The sequence below is a fragment of the Ranitomeya imitator genome, chromosome 10 (assembly GCF_032444005.1).
Source record: "Ranitomeya imitator isolate aRanImi1 chromosome 10, aRanImi1.pri, whole genome shotgun sequence".
Lineage (NCBI taxonomy): Eukaryota > Metazoa > Chordata > Amphibia > Anura > Dendrobatidae > Ranitomeya > Ranitomeya imitator.
This window is the reverse complement of record NC_091291.1, coordinates 96,628,869-96,645,960: the sequence shown is the minus strand read 5'-3', so window position 1 is coordinate 96,645,960 and position 17,092 is coordinate 96,628,869. Positions and strand designations below refer to the sequence as shown.

General features: G+C 43.1%; 1 protein-coding gene across 1 annotated transcript in view; it reads left to right on the top strand.

Moving 5' to 3' along the window:
* Positions 1 to 17,092, top strand: part of MEGF6 (multiple EGF like domains 6) — a 506,198-nt gene that overhangs the window by 328,125 nt on the left and 160,981 nt on the right. The window contains exon 5 of the mRNA XM_069741497.1: positions 3,545 to 3,667. Coding sequence (XP_069597598.1) covers positions 3,545 to 3,667 — 123 coding nt within the window. The remainder of the gene's footprint in view (positions 1 to 3,544; positions 3,668 to 17,092) is intronic.

The following is a 17,092-nucleotide window of genomic DNA, read 5'->3' as shown; positions in this document are numbered from 1 at the left end:
ACAGTGCATGCAACGCAAGCTGTCAGGATTCTCCGATATCACTGCCGAGGCCGTCCACTCACGTGACCGTGAGTATGCCATGTGCATCACTTCAAAAACATACCATAAGGAAACAGCCTTACCCAAAACCTGTCAGATGATAAATGCACTAGTAGGATGCAGCAGGTCCCCACAAGATAGGCAGGATGCTGCCAGGCCCTTATTGTTGGCTTTGTGTACTAGGGTGTCTGTCCCTGAGGGGTGCATGTATATAGTGCTGGGCAGCCCGCCTGATAGAATATTATGGGTGTCATTAATGGGCTGTAAGCCGGATTCTTTGCATCAAACATACCTGTGTGACTGGCGTTCTACTCCAGCCTCATTTGTGTGCGTTTTTTCTACTAGGCAGCCAATCCCTCCATAATCTGGTAGGTGTGTGGGTGGGTGTATCTATCAGTAGTTTGCACCCGTCCTGCCCGTGCCTTTCTCGTGGGGGCCTGCTGCATCCTGCTAGTGCATTTATCATCTGGCAGGTTTAAGGTAAGGCTGTTTCCTTACGGTATGATGTGCATCATTTCAGCCACATTCCGACTAGACGTGCACAGCCTCGCTCAGTTCACTTGTATGGAGCAAGGCCGAGCACGTCTAGTTGGCACGTGACCACATGAATGCAAACTGAACACTTGCAGTGACGTGACCACCCACTCTCGGCAGAGACATTGGAGAGTTTTGATAGTGTGCTGTGCGTGTGTGAGGTGATGGGGGATATCCTGCTGACAGTCACCCACCATTAACCCTTTGCATGTAATCTGCAGCTGCTGTTCTGTTTGAGTAGTATTGTACATAAGACTCCTGATCATAGGACTTAAAGGGAAAATCCAAAAAGGCCCATAGATTGCAGGTGGAAATGTAGATCTTAAAAAGTTTGTCTGGGAGTAAAATAATAATCACTGCCTGTTTCTAAAAACAGTTATAAAACAAAACCCGTCTGTTATAACTGTATAAGCACTCTCACACGGTTAATGTAAAAACCAGGAGAGACAAAGACCTGAACCCAACAGGTCCCTGTTCAGACCAGGAAAGTCCCTAATCTGACTCTGATTTGTCCCTGCCTGATCGTAGAGGTTGGCACCCTAAGTATATGCAATGGCGCCAACACTCAACGTCGACATACCCTGAATGTCCTTAGCTGCAGCTTCTCTATAAACAATGTGCAACACTAAAACAGTAATAACTATAAAGAGAAATACACAAAAATCGGAGGAAAAGGCACAGGCTTAAGAACGTGTACACACAGACACATATGAAAGGCAAAAGAATATAAGAAGAACCACACAACAAATGGAATGCTTGGAAAACACTCCAGACACAAACATAAAAGAAAGGAAAGGGTACTGGGGAGGAACACACGCAAAAAAAATAGGAAAAGCAACAGAGATTAACCAGGTAAGGTAATGCCTAGCTGAGAGGCTGGAATTTCAAACGCCATCTGTCTTAGCAAAGTTGGACAGAGACAACACAGGCTGTGGCACCACACACAATCTGTGGATGGGGTGGTGGTGTTTTTGGAACACAGTAGCCAAGTTTTTCTAATTCTGAAGTACATTTGTACTCTAGTTGGTATTGAGATAATTCCACACTCGGACACGGGTAAGTCCAGCGGACTACACAGCATATAAATATAATGGATGGAAAAGGAGAGGAAGGTCCTAAAGGTAGCAGGCAAGGGATGGGACACCTCCTGACACCAACCTGTGCCTGTCCCGAAGCTTCCCTAATGCCCTATGCCAGTGCTTCCCCCTGCCGTCGGCACGTGCCTAGTCCCTGACGGTCAACTCCATTCCATTGACCCTGGCTAGTGCATTGGCCGTTAAGGATGCTAGCCTCTCCACTGCAGATAGTAACACACAGGGAATAGACAAAAAAGGAAAATACTCAGTTCAGGGTATGCTCCACAGCAGCAGAGCAAGCGGCACCAGGAATCAGAACTCAAACAGCAACACGACCATCACAGTAGAGCTCCAGACCCCTAGCTGGCCTTCATAGAAGACCTCTACAACCGACGATCAGCTGATGGGTCATGTGACTATTTAAAGGAAGATGGGATTGGTTACCAACCAACATCAGCTGACCAACCTAAAAGAACTGCCAGCAAGAGAGTGACATTAACTCTTGCTGGACCAAAAGGAAAAAACAACATTTAAATTGCAGCAGACCCAGAGCTGCCATAAATCTCTTCATGATTCGTGACAGTAGTGTAGTAGAGTCTTAGACATTTTAGGCTATGTTCCCACAATGAGTTTTTCATGAGTTTTTTTTATGTTGCACATTCTCGAAAAAAACTATTTTACTTAATGGATGCAGAAAATTTGGAACATCAAAAACTCACCAAAAGGTCATTGTGGGAACATATCCTTGCTGTCTAAGGCCGGTTTCACACGTCAGTGTCTCCGGTACATGAGGTGACAGTTTCCTCACGTACCGGAGACACTGACACACGTAGACACATAAAAATCAATGCATCTGTTCAGATGTCATTGATTTTTTGCGGACCGTGTCTCCGTGTGCCAAACACGGAGACATGTGAGTGTTCGTGGGAGCGAACGTATTACACGGACCGATTAAAGTCAATGGGTCCGTGTAAAACACATACAGCACACGGATGTTGTCCGTGTGCAGTCCATGTGCCGTGCAGGAGACAGCGCTACAGTAAGCGCTGTCCCCCCCACATGGTGCTGAAGCCGCGATTCATATCTTCCCTGCAGCAGCGTTTGCTGCAGAGAAGATATGAGTAAGTGTGTTTAAAATAAAGATCTATGTGCCCCTCGCCCTCCCACCCCCTGTGCGCAACAATAGGGGTGGAGCCGCATATTCATGACTGTAATCGGCGGCCCCACGTGACCGCATACAGGAGAAGCTGCGGCCAGAACAGGAAGAAGCAACAGCCAACGAGGGAGGCGGGTGAGTATTTTCAGAACAGCGGGGGTGGGGGGGCGCACAGGGGGTGGGAGGGTGAGGGGAAGATAGATCTTTATTTTAAACACTATTATTCATATCTTCTCTGCAGCAAACGCTGCTGCAGGGAAGATATGAATCGCTGCTTCAGCACCAGATGCTGGTACGTGTGGTACCCAGCACGGTGCGTGTGGTACCCAGTGGGCACACGGGCGGCACACGTGTGCCGCACGTGTGCCACACTGATATGCCACAGAAACGTAGGGGCACACGGACACGGATAATTCCGGTACCGATTTTTTCCGGTACTGGAATTATCTGGACGTGTGAAACCGGCCTAAGAGGATCTGTAGCCATGTAAGTTCTCGAGCTTGATGGAACTTGAAGAGAATGCCAGAGCTACAGTGAAAACTGACACACAAGAAATACAGAAGAGAAGAGGGAAAGCAGGTAGCGGCATACTGTGCATAGTTATGCAGATTTATATTTTCATGATCATCACGAATAACCTTTTAAAATAATGTGTTTTCGGCTTACCATAATGAAAAGTCTCAATCCAAGTGGAATTGAAAATCAAACTTAAAATTTTGCTCCTGTTTTTATGTTCCAGATGTCAACGAATGTGAAAATGGTAACGGCGGATGTGAAGTGCAATGTTGTAACACCATTGGGAGCTTCTACTGCAAGTGTCCTGACGGTCAGAGACTAAAAGAGGATGGAAAGACCTGTCAAGGTGAGAAACATGAAGCCAACTAATACACCTCGTATGTGAATGTGCCATTGAATTCATTGGAGCTTTAGTTTTGTTTAAGCAGTGAATGCTTCAACTCTTTGGAACAATTTGGAAAACTTATGGAGATATGGGAAACCCATGGGCAATTTTTGTGCCACTGTAAATTAAAAACTTTGTTCCTACCTACAAGCTAAGTTTGTGACGGCTTGTTTTTTTTTTATCATGGTGAGCTTTTTTTATATATACTGTTTTGGGACAATTTCTGATAACTTTTTATTGAAAATGGGGGCGAGTCAAATTTTAGGTTTTTTTAGATTTTTTTTTTTCTAATTGTTTAGTTCCCATAAATAAAGTTATGGAGACTACTTACTGCAAGTTCTATCTATTCCAATACTATAGTATTTTAATATATAGCTGAAATTACCATCTCCTGCCCGCTGCTGTCAGTGATTGAGCGCAGAATTTAAATGGTTAATCAGCAGCATTTGGAGCTAGCTCCAGTCACCGACATTATTCAGGAAAATGCCTGCTATGTTCCAGAGGCCACTCCGTATGTTCTCACAATGAAAATTGATCTCCGACTCGCTCAGCAAACACTGGAGCGATCCGTCAGGTCACAAACTACTGGAGACGGACAGTAGTGGTGTCAATAGAAGGTGAAGATGGTGGCGGGTAAGTATAAGACTAAGGGGCCCTAGATCACAAGCACCACTCCAGGGCTGCAATAAAAAACCCGCTGGAGTGGTGCTTTAAAAAGAATATGTCATCCAGATTTATTTTTTTTTTTTTACAAATTAAAGCCAGAGAAAAAAATAATTTATAGGAGCAAAGATATTCTTGATATATTTTACTGTAAACTTTTTTTTTTCTGTTTTTGGTGATTATAGAGGCAGATTCCTTGCCTCGCTGGATGCTAATACTTCAATAAAGAAGTCATTTTTCTAACCACAAAGTAAAAGTAAAAAAAAACAAACAAAAAAACAAAAAACAATGGTGAAATCGCTCACGTTTATTTTTCACTTGCACACCACTTTGAATTTTTTTCTGATTTTCGGTTCATTGTATGGTAAATTGAATGATGTCATTCAAGACTACAACTCGTCCTGCGTAAAACAAGTCCACATACGGGTATCTTTATGGAAAGTTTATAAAAATGATGGCTCTTGGAAGGCACCGAAGAAAAGACAAAAAAAAGACAAAACCGAAAAATGGCCACGAATTACAGGGGTTAAACAATGCAACATTCAGCAAGTAATTAGCCGAGGAGGTTGGGCTGTGAGATCGGGCTGGACCCCGTCTAAATCTCTGTCATCGGGCACTTTGATTTTAGAAATATGTTTTTTAAAACGATAATTACTGTCATTTTCTGCCATATACAACGTCGTCGTGATACCCGCATGATTGTTCCTGTCACTTAGACAATATGGGAGGAAGGTTGCATGCGAGGTTTATGTCTCCCCGTATGACACAGACCATGAACATAAAGCCCAATGTAAATACATCTTTATGAATATTTTCTGGTGAGAGAATTCTCTTCTATTGTGTCTCCGGGTGAACATGTTGGAACAGTCGGCTCTGCTGTCATTGCCCCATTCCTGTCATTTCTGCAGCTTAAGCAAATGTCTCCGTAAACCCAGGAATTTGCATTCTTCGCATGACTTTGGATTTTTATAATGCAGACACCGGACCCATTTGCAGCTTGTTTTACTAGGAGATGCTCCTGACAAAGAGGAAAATGTAACAACTACATACATCTGTCTATAAAATTATTTGTAACCTAAACTCTTGTGCGGCTCAGGATGTACTCATAGGGGGTTGACTATAATAGAGGGAAATAAATGTCCTGTCCTTACCACTAAAAAAAAGTAAATGAAGCAACTTTGCAAATAGTCTCAATCAAAAATCTCCTTCTGCTTTGTGTATGCCACTGCTTTTAGGATTTATGTGTTTCCACGGTAACAGACTACAGTCAGATTCTCTGTAGTCTGATCCTGTAGTCATATCACTGTCCAGTTGCCCCTTGCTTCTTGCTTACGTGCCAAATGAAAGCCTGTAAGGCCGGTTTCACACGTCCAGATAATTCCAGTACCGTATAAAATCGGTACTGGAGTTATCCGTGTCCGTGTGCTCACGTGGCACATCAGTGTGGCACACATGCGGCACACGTGTGCCGCCCGTGTGCCCACTGGGTACCACACGCACCGTGCAGGAGACAGTGCTAAAGTTTAGCGCTGTCCCCTGCATCGTGCTGAATCCGCAATTCATATCTTCCCTGCAGCAGCGTTTGCTGCAGAGAAAATATGAATAATAGTGTTTAAAATAAAGATCTATCTGTCCACCGCCCTCCCACCCCCTGTGCGCCCCCCCGCTGTTCTGAAAATACTCACCAGGCTCCCTCGTTGGCTGTCGCTGCTTCCTGGTCTGGCCACATCTTCTCCTGTATGCGGTCACGTGGGGCCGCTAATTTACAGTAATGAATATGCGGCTCCACCCCTTTGGGAGGTGGAGCCGCATATTCATGATTGTAATCGGCGGCCCCACGTGACCGCATACCTACGGCCCCCCAGCCTACAAATAGCAGCCTGTAGCCATCCCAGAAAAGGTGCATCTTTTAGATGCGCCAATTCTGGTGCTTACAGCAAAAAGACGAGCATGGATCACACCTCCAAAAATTCATACGTTGATCTAATGCCTCTAGGCAATATATATATATTACTGAACATGAGGTTCTTAGTTTAACATTCTGATCAGACTGTATGAAGCCCACTGCCACGTCACAGCAAATCTCTCAGTGGCTCCCTATCGCCTTTAATGGAGCGGAGTCGTGCGCTGAGCACCGCTGCAGCGACACCAGCAGGGCAGATGGCCTGGTGCCTCACAGCACCCATGCTGCAAGACTGAGTCCCCATGAGGGTTGTAGCCCGCAGCTGTCAATTTTGCCTGACTGGTTATAAAAAAAAAAACACAGGGCAACAAACCTCAATTTTTTTAAAAATTATTTATAGCGCAATTGATGGGTCAATTGATGCCCCTTTTGCTGGTGTCTGCCTCTAATTTGAGCTGCTTTGGCAACTTTTGGGCCTCCCTGAAGGTGTTGTCTATGCGTTCGGTTTTGGCTCCCATTGAATTCAATTGTGTTTGGCAAACATTGGGAAGTTCGGCGAACATAGCCAAACCGAACCTTAAACAGTTCACTCATCTGTAATAAAGACTACTGGGATTGCATACTCTGGAGGGATGAGACTAAGATAAATGTTTTTGGAAATGACGACTTAAGAACTGTATGGCATCACAAAGGTGAAAAGTATAAAGAAAAAATCATGGCTCCTACAATGATACATTGGAGTGGAGCTCCTATGAGAGGCTGCTTGCTGTCGGGGAGCTAAATTTCAGTGATTGTATCTCATGAATGCACAGATGTACAGTCATGGACAAAATTTTTGAGAATGAGACAAATATTAATTTTTCCAAAGTCTACTGCTTCATTTTTTCTAATGGCAATTTGCATATACTCCTGAATGTCAGAGTGATCAGCTTAACAGCAATTACTGTACTTGCAAAGTCAATATTTGCCCAGAAAATGAACTTTAACCCCCAAAACACATTTCAACATCATTGCAGTCGTGCCTTAAAAGGAGCAGCTAACATCATTGTAGTGATTGATCCATTAACACAGGTGTGGGTGTTGATGAGGACAGGGCTGGCGATCAATCAGTCATGATTAAGTAAGAATGACATCACTGGACACTTTAAAAGGAGGCTGGTGCTTGGTATCATTGTTTCTCTTCAGTTAACCATGGTTATCTCTAAAGAAACACGTGCAGCCATCATTGCACTGCACAAAAATGGCCTAACAGGGAAGAGTATCGCAGCTACAAAGATTGCACCTCAGTCAACAATCTATCGCATCATCAAGAACTTCAAGGAGAGAGCTTCCATTGTTGTCAAAAAGGCTCCAGGGCGCCCAAGAAGACCAGCAAGAGCCAGGACCATATCTTAAAACTGTTTCAGCTGCGGGATCGGACTACCAGCAGTGCCGAGCTTGCTCAGGAATGGCAGCAGGCTGGTGTGAGTGCTTCTGCACACACTGTGAGGCGGAGACTCTTTGAGCAAGGCCTGGTTTCAAGGAGGGCAGCAAAGAAGCCACTTCTCTCCAGAAAAAACATCAGGGACCAACTGATATTCTGCAAAAGGTACAGGGAGTGGACTGCTGAGGACTGGGGCAAAGTCATTTTCTCTGATGAATCCCCTTTTTGATTGTTTGGGACATCTGGAAAACAGCGTATTCGGAGAAGAAGAGGTGAGCGATACCACCAGTCTTGTCTCATGCCAACTGTAAAGCATCCTGAAACCATTCATGTGTGGAGCTGCTTCTCAGCCAAGGGAATTGGCTCACTCACAGTCTTGCCTAAAAACACAGCCATGAATAAAGAATGGTACCAGAATGTCCTCCAAGAGCAACTTCTCCCAACCGTCCAAGAGCAGTTTGGCTCCCAACAATGCCTTTTTCAGCATGATGGAGCACCTTGCCATAAAGCAAAGGTGATAACTAAATGGCTCATGGAACAAAACATAGAAATTTTGGGTCCATGGCCTGGAAACTCCCCAGATCTTAATCCCATTGAGAACTTGTGGTCAATCATAAAGAGACGGGTGGACAAAAAAAAACCCAACAAATTCTGGCAAAATGCAAGCATTGATTATGCAAGAATGGACTGCTATCAGTCAGGATTTGGTCCAGATGTTGATTGAGAGCATGCCAGGGAGAATTGCAGAGGTCTTGAAGAAGAAGGGTCAACACTGCAAATATTGACTTGCTGCATTAACTCATTTTAACTGTCAATATAACCTATTGCTACTCATAATATGATTGCAATTATATTTCTGTATGTGATATAAACATCAGACAAACACTAATAAAAACCAGAGGGCAGCAGATCATGTGAAAATATAATTTTGGTGTCATTCTCAAAACTTTTGGCCATGACTGTACTGCTCTATCCTGAAAGAGAAGATGCTGCCATCGCTCCGTGCCTTTGGTAGATGTGCACTTTTCCAACTGGACAATAATTCAAAACACACATCTGTTGCATTTCTGAAGAAGAGGAGGGTGAAAGTGATTCAGGGACCAAGTATCTTCTGATCTGAACCTGACCAAAGCACATATGGGGAATTCTGAAGAGACAAGTCTTCATCACCCTCCATCCAGAATCCAGGCTCTAAAAGAGGTCATTCTTGAAGAATGGCAAAAGACCAACTTGTTCATTCCGTGCCTAGTAGACTTGGTGCTGTTCTTAAATATCACAGAGCTCATACAAATACTAGATGTAGTAGTTTTTGATGTGAGGTGTATTCATTTTTGCATCATCTAATTTGAGTAAAACTGAAGATTTTGTAATGAAAGTTATATTCTTAACCTTACTTTTATGTTATGGGTTAATAAAAAATGTTCTCCGAAACTCAGTCTTGTCAAAACTTGGAAAATCGTTGTTGTTTTCAGGGAGATGTTGATTAAAATCTTACTTTTTAAAGGAGATGTACTCATTAATGTTGAGCACTGTATATCGGCGGTCATATAGGTTTCAACCCATCCTTCTCTGCTTTAGATATTGTTAAGGAAATGCTGAATAAAAGTTTTTCAAAAATTGGAACAACCTAAAACATTGGTAATTGGACTAAACAAAAGCTTGGAAGAAATCAAAGACCAATATGCCATTACGTTTCCACAGCTGGTGGCACTATTACATCCTACCCAATGGAATTTTTCCTATTCCTGATGTGGTAAAAAGCCGTACTGCATGATATTATCAGATGATGGCGCTGTTACATACTAGTCTATGAAAAAAAGACTGTACTGACAAAGTGGTAGAAGGTGGGACTGCAAGTTACGGTATTTGACATCCTAATTTCTATGGGAGTTCCGCATTATCCATAGAACTCCTATCGTTTCCCTTTAAATAACATGTTCTGCCCCATTTGCATGTCTCTCCTGATCCGGTGACTCTGTTTCGTATTCGTGCGTCATCTGACTAGTGCAACGATTATTATGGAGCACAGAGAAGCGATGGGACTGGATCCAGGTCTGCAGACCTCAGCATTCTGCTTGGCAAAGCGGGGTCTTCGTGTGGTTTTATGCTGCTTTAGAAGACATTTCAAGTATTGGGAACAATTACTACTTCAATTCTAAAAATAGATTTTACATCACATTTTATAATTTTTCCAGCTTGAGGAAAGGAAACATAAACAGGTTTTCCGCATGGCTTCTAACCCTCTAATTCTCCGGCTCCTTTTGATTGAGGTTCTGCTGTTCTGGGTCTTGAATATTTACTTGCATTGTTTGGATTCGGGCTGTTTTATTACAGTGGTTTTTGTCTTCGGCTTTTTGGTTTTAATTCCTAAATCGTTCCGTGTCTCCTGCAATGTCCACATAATGATTTTATGGTCTCATTTCTCTTAACTGTGGAGCCTTCTCAAAGGGGTTTATGGAAATAAAGCTTTAAGAGGACCAGTCACTTGCCATAAATGTTAATTTTTTAACCTCCTATAGATCTGGCACTGTTTTTTTTTTGCTCATACACCTCTCCGTTCCTGAGGTTTGATCCCTATTTTTTTTTATAAATCTAAACTTATTAGCTAAGTAGATGAGGTCTTTTTCTCTTCTATATGGACCTCTTTTAGAGAACCATTCCTAGCTGACTAACAAAATTAGACTTATTCACATGGAAGAGAGGACCATATCTCACGAAAAGAAAAGTGCAGGGAAAAAACAATGCCATATTCAAGAGAACTGCCGCATTTACAACAAGTAAAAAATACATATTCATGACAAGTAGCAAGTCCTCTTTAACCCCTTCACCCCCAAGGGTGATTTGCACGTTTATGACCGGGCCAATATTTACAATTCTGACCACTGTCCCTTTATGAGGTTATCACTCTGAAACGCTTCAACGGATCCCGGTGATTCTGACATTGTTTTCTTGTGACGTATTGTACTTCATGATAGTGGCAACATTTCTTTGATATAACTTGCGTTTATTTGTGAAAAATAAATGGAAATCTGGCAAAAATTTTGAAAATGTTGGAATTTTTCAACTTTGAATATTTATGCCCTTAAATCACAGAGATATGTCACACAAAATACTTAAGAAGTAACATTTCCCACAAGCCTACTTTACATCAGCACAATGTTCGAACCAAAATTCTTTTTTGTTAGGACGTTATAAGGGTTAAAAGTTGACCAGCAATTTCTCACTTTTGCAACACCATTTTTTTAGGGACCACATCACATTTGAAGTCACTTTGAGGGGTCTATATAATAGAAAATACCCCAAAATGACACCATTCTAAAAACTGCACCCCTCAGGGTGCTCAAAACCACTTTCAATAAGTTTATTAACCCTTCAGGAGCTTCACAGGAACTTTTGGAATGTTTTTTTTTTTTAAAAAAAAAGAACATTTAACTTTTTTTCACAATAAATTTATTTCAGACCCAATTTGTTTAATTTTACCAAGGGTAAAAGGAGAAATTTGACCCCCAAAAGTTGTTGTACAATTTGTCCTGAGTACGGCGATACCCCATATGGGGGTAAACCACTGTATAAGCGCATGGCAGAGCTCGGAAGGGAAGGAGCGCTGTTTTGGAATGAAAACTTTGATGGAATGGTCTGCAGGCATCATGTTCCATTTGCAGAGCCCCTGATGCACCTAAATAGTTGAAATCCCCCACAAGTGACCCCATATTGGGAACTAGACCCCTCCAAGGAACTTATCTAGATGTGTTGTGAGAACTTTGAACCCCCAAGTGTTTCACTAAAGTTTATAATGCAGAGCCGTGAAAATAAAATCATTTTTTTTTTCCACAAAAATGATTTTTGAGCCCCCATTTTTTTATTTTCACAAGAGTAATAGGAGAAATTTGACCCTAAAATTTGTTGTCCAATTTTTCCTGAGTACGCTGATACCTCATATGTGGGGGTAAACCACTGTTTGGGCACACAGGAGAGCTCGGAAGGGAAGGAGCACCGTTTGACTTTTTCAACGCAGAATTGGCTGGAATTGAGATCGGACGCCATGTCGTGTTTGGAGAGCCCCTGATGTGCCTAAACAGTGGAAACCCCCCAATTCTAACTCCAACCCTAACCCCAACACATCCCTAACCCTAATCCCAACCATAACCCTAACCACACCCCTATCCCGAACACACCCCTTACCCTAATCCCAACCCTAACCACAACCCTAAGCCCAACACACCCCTAACCCTAATCCCAACCCTAACCCTAATCCCAACCGTAAACATTATCCCAACCCTAATCCAAACCCTAAACCTACCTTTAGCCCCAACCCTGACCCTAACTTTAGCCCCAACCCTAATTTTATCCCTTGTACTTGTTTTTATTATGTATACCCCTCCTCACATGTAAAGCGCCATGGAATAAATGGCGCTATAACAATAAATAATAATAATAATAACCCTAACCCTAATGGGAAAATGGAAATAAATGCATTTTTTTAATTTTATTATGTTTTCCTAACTAAGGGGGTGATGAAGGGGGGTTTAATTTACTATTTATAGTGGGTTTTTATGTTTGGCAGCTGTCACATGCTAAAAGACGCTTTATATTGCAAAAATAGTTTTTGCATCACCACATTTTGAGAGCTATAATTTTCCATGTTTGCCCCACAGAGTCATGTGAGGTGTTGTTTTTTTGCGGGACGAGTTGACATTTTTATTGGTACCATTTTCAGGCACATGACATTTTTTATCCCCTTTCTGACCTCGGACGGAATAGTACGTCCGAGGTCAGATCCCCTGCTTTGATGTGGGCTCCGGCGGTGAGCCCACATCAAAGTCGCGACATATCAGCTGTTTTGAACAGCTGAAATTTGCGCGCAAAAGTGGCGAGTGGAATGGCGATCTACCCGCCGCTATTAACTAGTTAAATGCTACTGTCAAATGCTGACAGCGGTATTTAACTACCGCTTCCGGCCGCGCCGCCGGAAATGCGCTCATCGCTGACCCCGTCACATGATCGGGGGTCAGCAATGCGTCAGGATAGTAACCATAGAGGTCCTTGAGACCTCTATGGTTACTGATGCCAGCTTGCTGTGAGCGCCACCCTGTGGTCGGCGCTCATAGCAAGCCTGCAATTCAGCTACATAGGAGCGATCTGATGATCGCTGCTATGTAGCAGAGCTGATCAGACTATGCCAGCTCCTAGCCTCCCATGGAGGCTGTTGAAGCATGGCAAAAAGTAAAAAAAATGTTTAAAAAAATATGAAATAAATAAAAAAAAGATTATATCACCCCCCTTTCACCCCATTCAAAATAAAACAATAAAAATAAAATCAAATATACACATTTGGTATCGCCGCGTTCAGAATCGCCCGATCTATCAATAAAAAAAGGATTAACCTGATCGCTAAACGATGTAGCGAGAAAAAATTCGACACACCAAAATTACGTTTTTTTGGTCGCCGTGATATTGTATTAAAATGCAATAACGGGCGATCAAAAAAACGTATCTGCACCAAAATGGTATCACTAAAGACATCAGCTCGGCATGCAAGAAATAAGCCCTCACCCAACCCCAGATCACGAAAAATAGAGACGCTACGGGTATCGGAAAATGGCGTAATTTTTTTTTTTTTTTTATCAAAGTTTGGATTTTTTTTTTCACCACTTAGATAAAAAATAACCTAGACATGTTTGGTGTCTATGAACTCGTACTGACCTGGAGAATCACAATGCCAGATCAGTTTAAGCATTTAGTGAACCTAGCAAAAAAGCCAAACAAAAACACGCATGGAATTGCACTTTTTTTTCGCAATTTCACTGCACTTGGTATTTTTTCCCATTTTCTAGTACATGACATGGTAAAACCAATGATGTCTTTCAAACGTACAATTCGTCCCGCAAAAAATAAGCCCTCACATGGCCATATTGACTGAAAAATAAAAAAGTTATGGCTCTGGGAAGGAGGGGAGCGAAAAACGAACACCGAAAAACGGAAAATCCCAAGGTCATGAAGGGGTTAATCACTTTTTATTATGATTTTTGTGAGGCAGAATGAACAAAAACCAGCAATTCATGAATTTCTTTTGGTGGGGTGTTTATACCGTTCCACATGCGGTAAAGTTGATAAATCAGTTTTATTCTTCAGGTCAGTACGATTACAGCGATAACTCATTTATATCATTTTTTTACGTTTGGCTCTTTCATACAATAAAAACTATTTTATATAAATAATAATTATTTCTGCATGGCTTTATTTGGAGAGCTATAACTTTTAAATTTTTTCACTGAGGACGCTCTGTGGTGGCTCATTTTTTACGGGACAAGATGATATTTTCAGCGGTAACACCTTTTGTTTATATCCATCTTTTTGATCGCGTTTTATTCCACTTTTTGTTCAGCGGTATGATGATAAAGCGTTGTTTTTCTGCCTAGTTTTTATTTTATTTTTTTTATGGGGTTCACTAAAGGGGTTAACTAGTGGGACAGTTTTATAGGTCAGGTTGTTACAGACGCGGCGAAACTAAATATGTGTACATTTATTGTTTGTTTTTTATTTACACAAATGTATTTATTGGAAAAATATTTTTTTTCTTTATTTAGGAATTTAAAAAAAGATATTTTTCACATGCTAATAGTTTTTTTTAAAAAACTTTTTTACATTGTCCCAGGATGGGACATCACTATATAAAGTCTGATCGCTGATCTGACACTTTTCACTGCACTGTATCAGATCAGCGATCTGACAGGCAGTGAAGGAGGCTTGCCGCTGCACTGAGAAGCCACCTCCCTGCAGGACCCGGAAGGACCCCGTGGCCATCTTGGAGCTGGGGTCTGAAAGGAGAACCTCAGGACAACGCGATCACAACGCGTTGTTCTGAGTGAAGCCCCCTCCCTGCGCAATGCTTCTCTATGCCTATGCCGGCACCGAAATGCTGCGATCATGTTTGATCGCAGTGTTTCGGAGGTTAAAGTGCCGGGAGTGGTCCGTGACCGCTCCTGGCATTTAGTGCCGGGCGTCAGCTGTGACAATCAGCGCATAGCAGGCAGCTCGAGCCTTTTTACAGGTGTCCCTTTCTCGTGGTGACTCTGGGCTCTAATCTGTGCTGTGTTGTGGCTAGAAGACCTGCAATTTCCTGCCCTCCGGTTTGTGCTGTGGGGCAACTCAATCGCAGCTCCACTCCCAGTTTCTCTCTCCTAACGTGCATCCTCTCCCTTCACTGTCTCACACAGACTGACCTCTAACTCCTCCTCCTGACCAGAACTTATAGGGAAGCTACCTTGAAACCGGGTCTAGAGCTCCCCCTTCTGGCCTGGAGTCAAGAAAGTGTTGTATGCTAGTGTTACCTGCTAAGGGGACTCCTTCTCTCTCCCAGGCATGGCATCACCCTCCCAGTTAGGCAGGAAATACCACTGTGACAGCCGGATTCCTGGGCTGTCACATTCCCTCCCTGTTAAATCCAGTACTCTCGGACTGGGAAAACGCAAACAATACACAGGTGAAAACATGCAAACATTTTTTACATGCTTTTAACTAGTGATAAGTAACATAAGCTCATCTTCCCTTTATGGGAGGTGCCCCTCTTGAACGTTGCATATAACTATTATATGTATATATATATATTATACTAGATTGTGGCCCGATTCTAACGCATCGGGTATTCTAGAATATGCATGTCCCCGTAGTATATGGACAATGATGATTCCAGAATTCGCGGCAGATTGTGCCCGTCGCTGATTGGTCGAGGCGACCTTTATGACATCGTCACCATGGCAACCATTATGACATCATCGTCGCCTGGCGGCCTCGACCAATCAGAGACGCGGGATATCTACGTCCTTTATGACATCGTCGCTGTGCTCGTCGCTGATTGGTCGAGGCCTGGCGGCCTCGACCAATCAGAGACGCGGGATTTCTACGTCGATGCTGTGCCGGTCTCTGATTGGTCGAGGCCTGGCGGCCTCGACCAATCAGAGAGCCGGGATTTCCAAGACAGACAGACAGACAGACGGAAAAACCCTTAGACAATTATATATATATATATACTGTATATATATATACCGTATATACTCGAGTATAAGCCGACCCGAGTATAAGCCGACCCCCCTAATTTTGCCACAAAAAACTGGGAAAACTTATTGACTATAGTATAAGCCTAGGGTGGAAATGCAGCATTTACCGGTGAATTTTAAAAATAAAAATAGATCATTATTTCCCCATAGCTGTGCCATATAGTGCTCTGCACCGTTCATTATTTCCCCATAGCTGTGCCATATAGTGCTCTGCACCGTTCATTATTGCCCCATAGCTGTGCCATATAGTGCTCTGCACCGTTCATATTTCCCCATAGCTGTGCCATATAGTGCTCTGCACCGTTCATATTTCCCCATAGCTCTGCCATATAGTGCTCTGCACCGTTCATATTTCCCCATAGCTCTGCCATATAGTGCTCTGCACCGTTCATATTTCCCCATAGCTCTGCCATATAGTGCTCTGCACCGTTCATATTTCCCCATAGCTCTGCTATATAGTGCTCTGCACCGTTCATATTTCCCCATAGCTGTGCCATATAGTGCTCTGCACCGTTCATATTGCCCCATAGCTGTGCCATATAGTGCTCTGCACCGTTCATATTTCCCCATAGCTGTGCCATATAGTGCTGTGCACCGTTCATATTTCCCCATAGCTCTGCCATATAGTGCTCTGCACCGTTCATATTGCCCCATAGCTCTACCATATAGTGCTCTGCACCGTTCATATTTCCCCATAGCTCTGCCATATAGTGCTCTGCACCGTTCATATTTCCCCATAGCTCTGCCATATAGTGCTCTGCACCGTTCATATTGCCCCATAGCTCTACCATATAGTGCTCTGCACCGTTCATATTTCCCCATAGCTCTGCCATATAGTGCTCTGCACCGTTCATATTTCCCCATAGCTGTGCCATATAGTGCTCTGCACCGTTCATATTGCCCCATAGCTGTGCCATATAGTGCTCTGCACCGTTCATATTTCCCCATAGCTCTGCCATATAGTGCTCTGCACCGTTCATATTGCCCCATAGCTCTACCATATAGTGCTCTGCACCGTTCATATTTCCCCATAGCTCTGCCATATAGTGCTCTGCACCGTTCATATTTCCCCATAGCTGTTCCCCATACAGTGCTCTGCACCGTTCATATTTCCCCATAGATGCTCCACATATATCTTTGCCATTGCTGCTGCTGCTGCAGTAAAAAAAAACAAACACATACTCACCTCTCTTGCTTACAGCTCCCAGCGTCCGGTCCCGGCGTCTCTCCGCACTTACTGATCAGGCAGAGGGCGCCGCGCACACTATATTCGTCATCGCGCCCTCTGACCTGCACAGTCAGAGCGCAGATAGACGCCGGGAAGATGGAGCGGCGCCTGG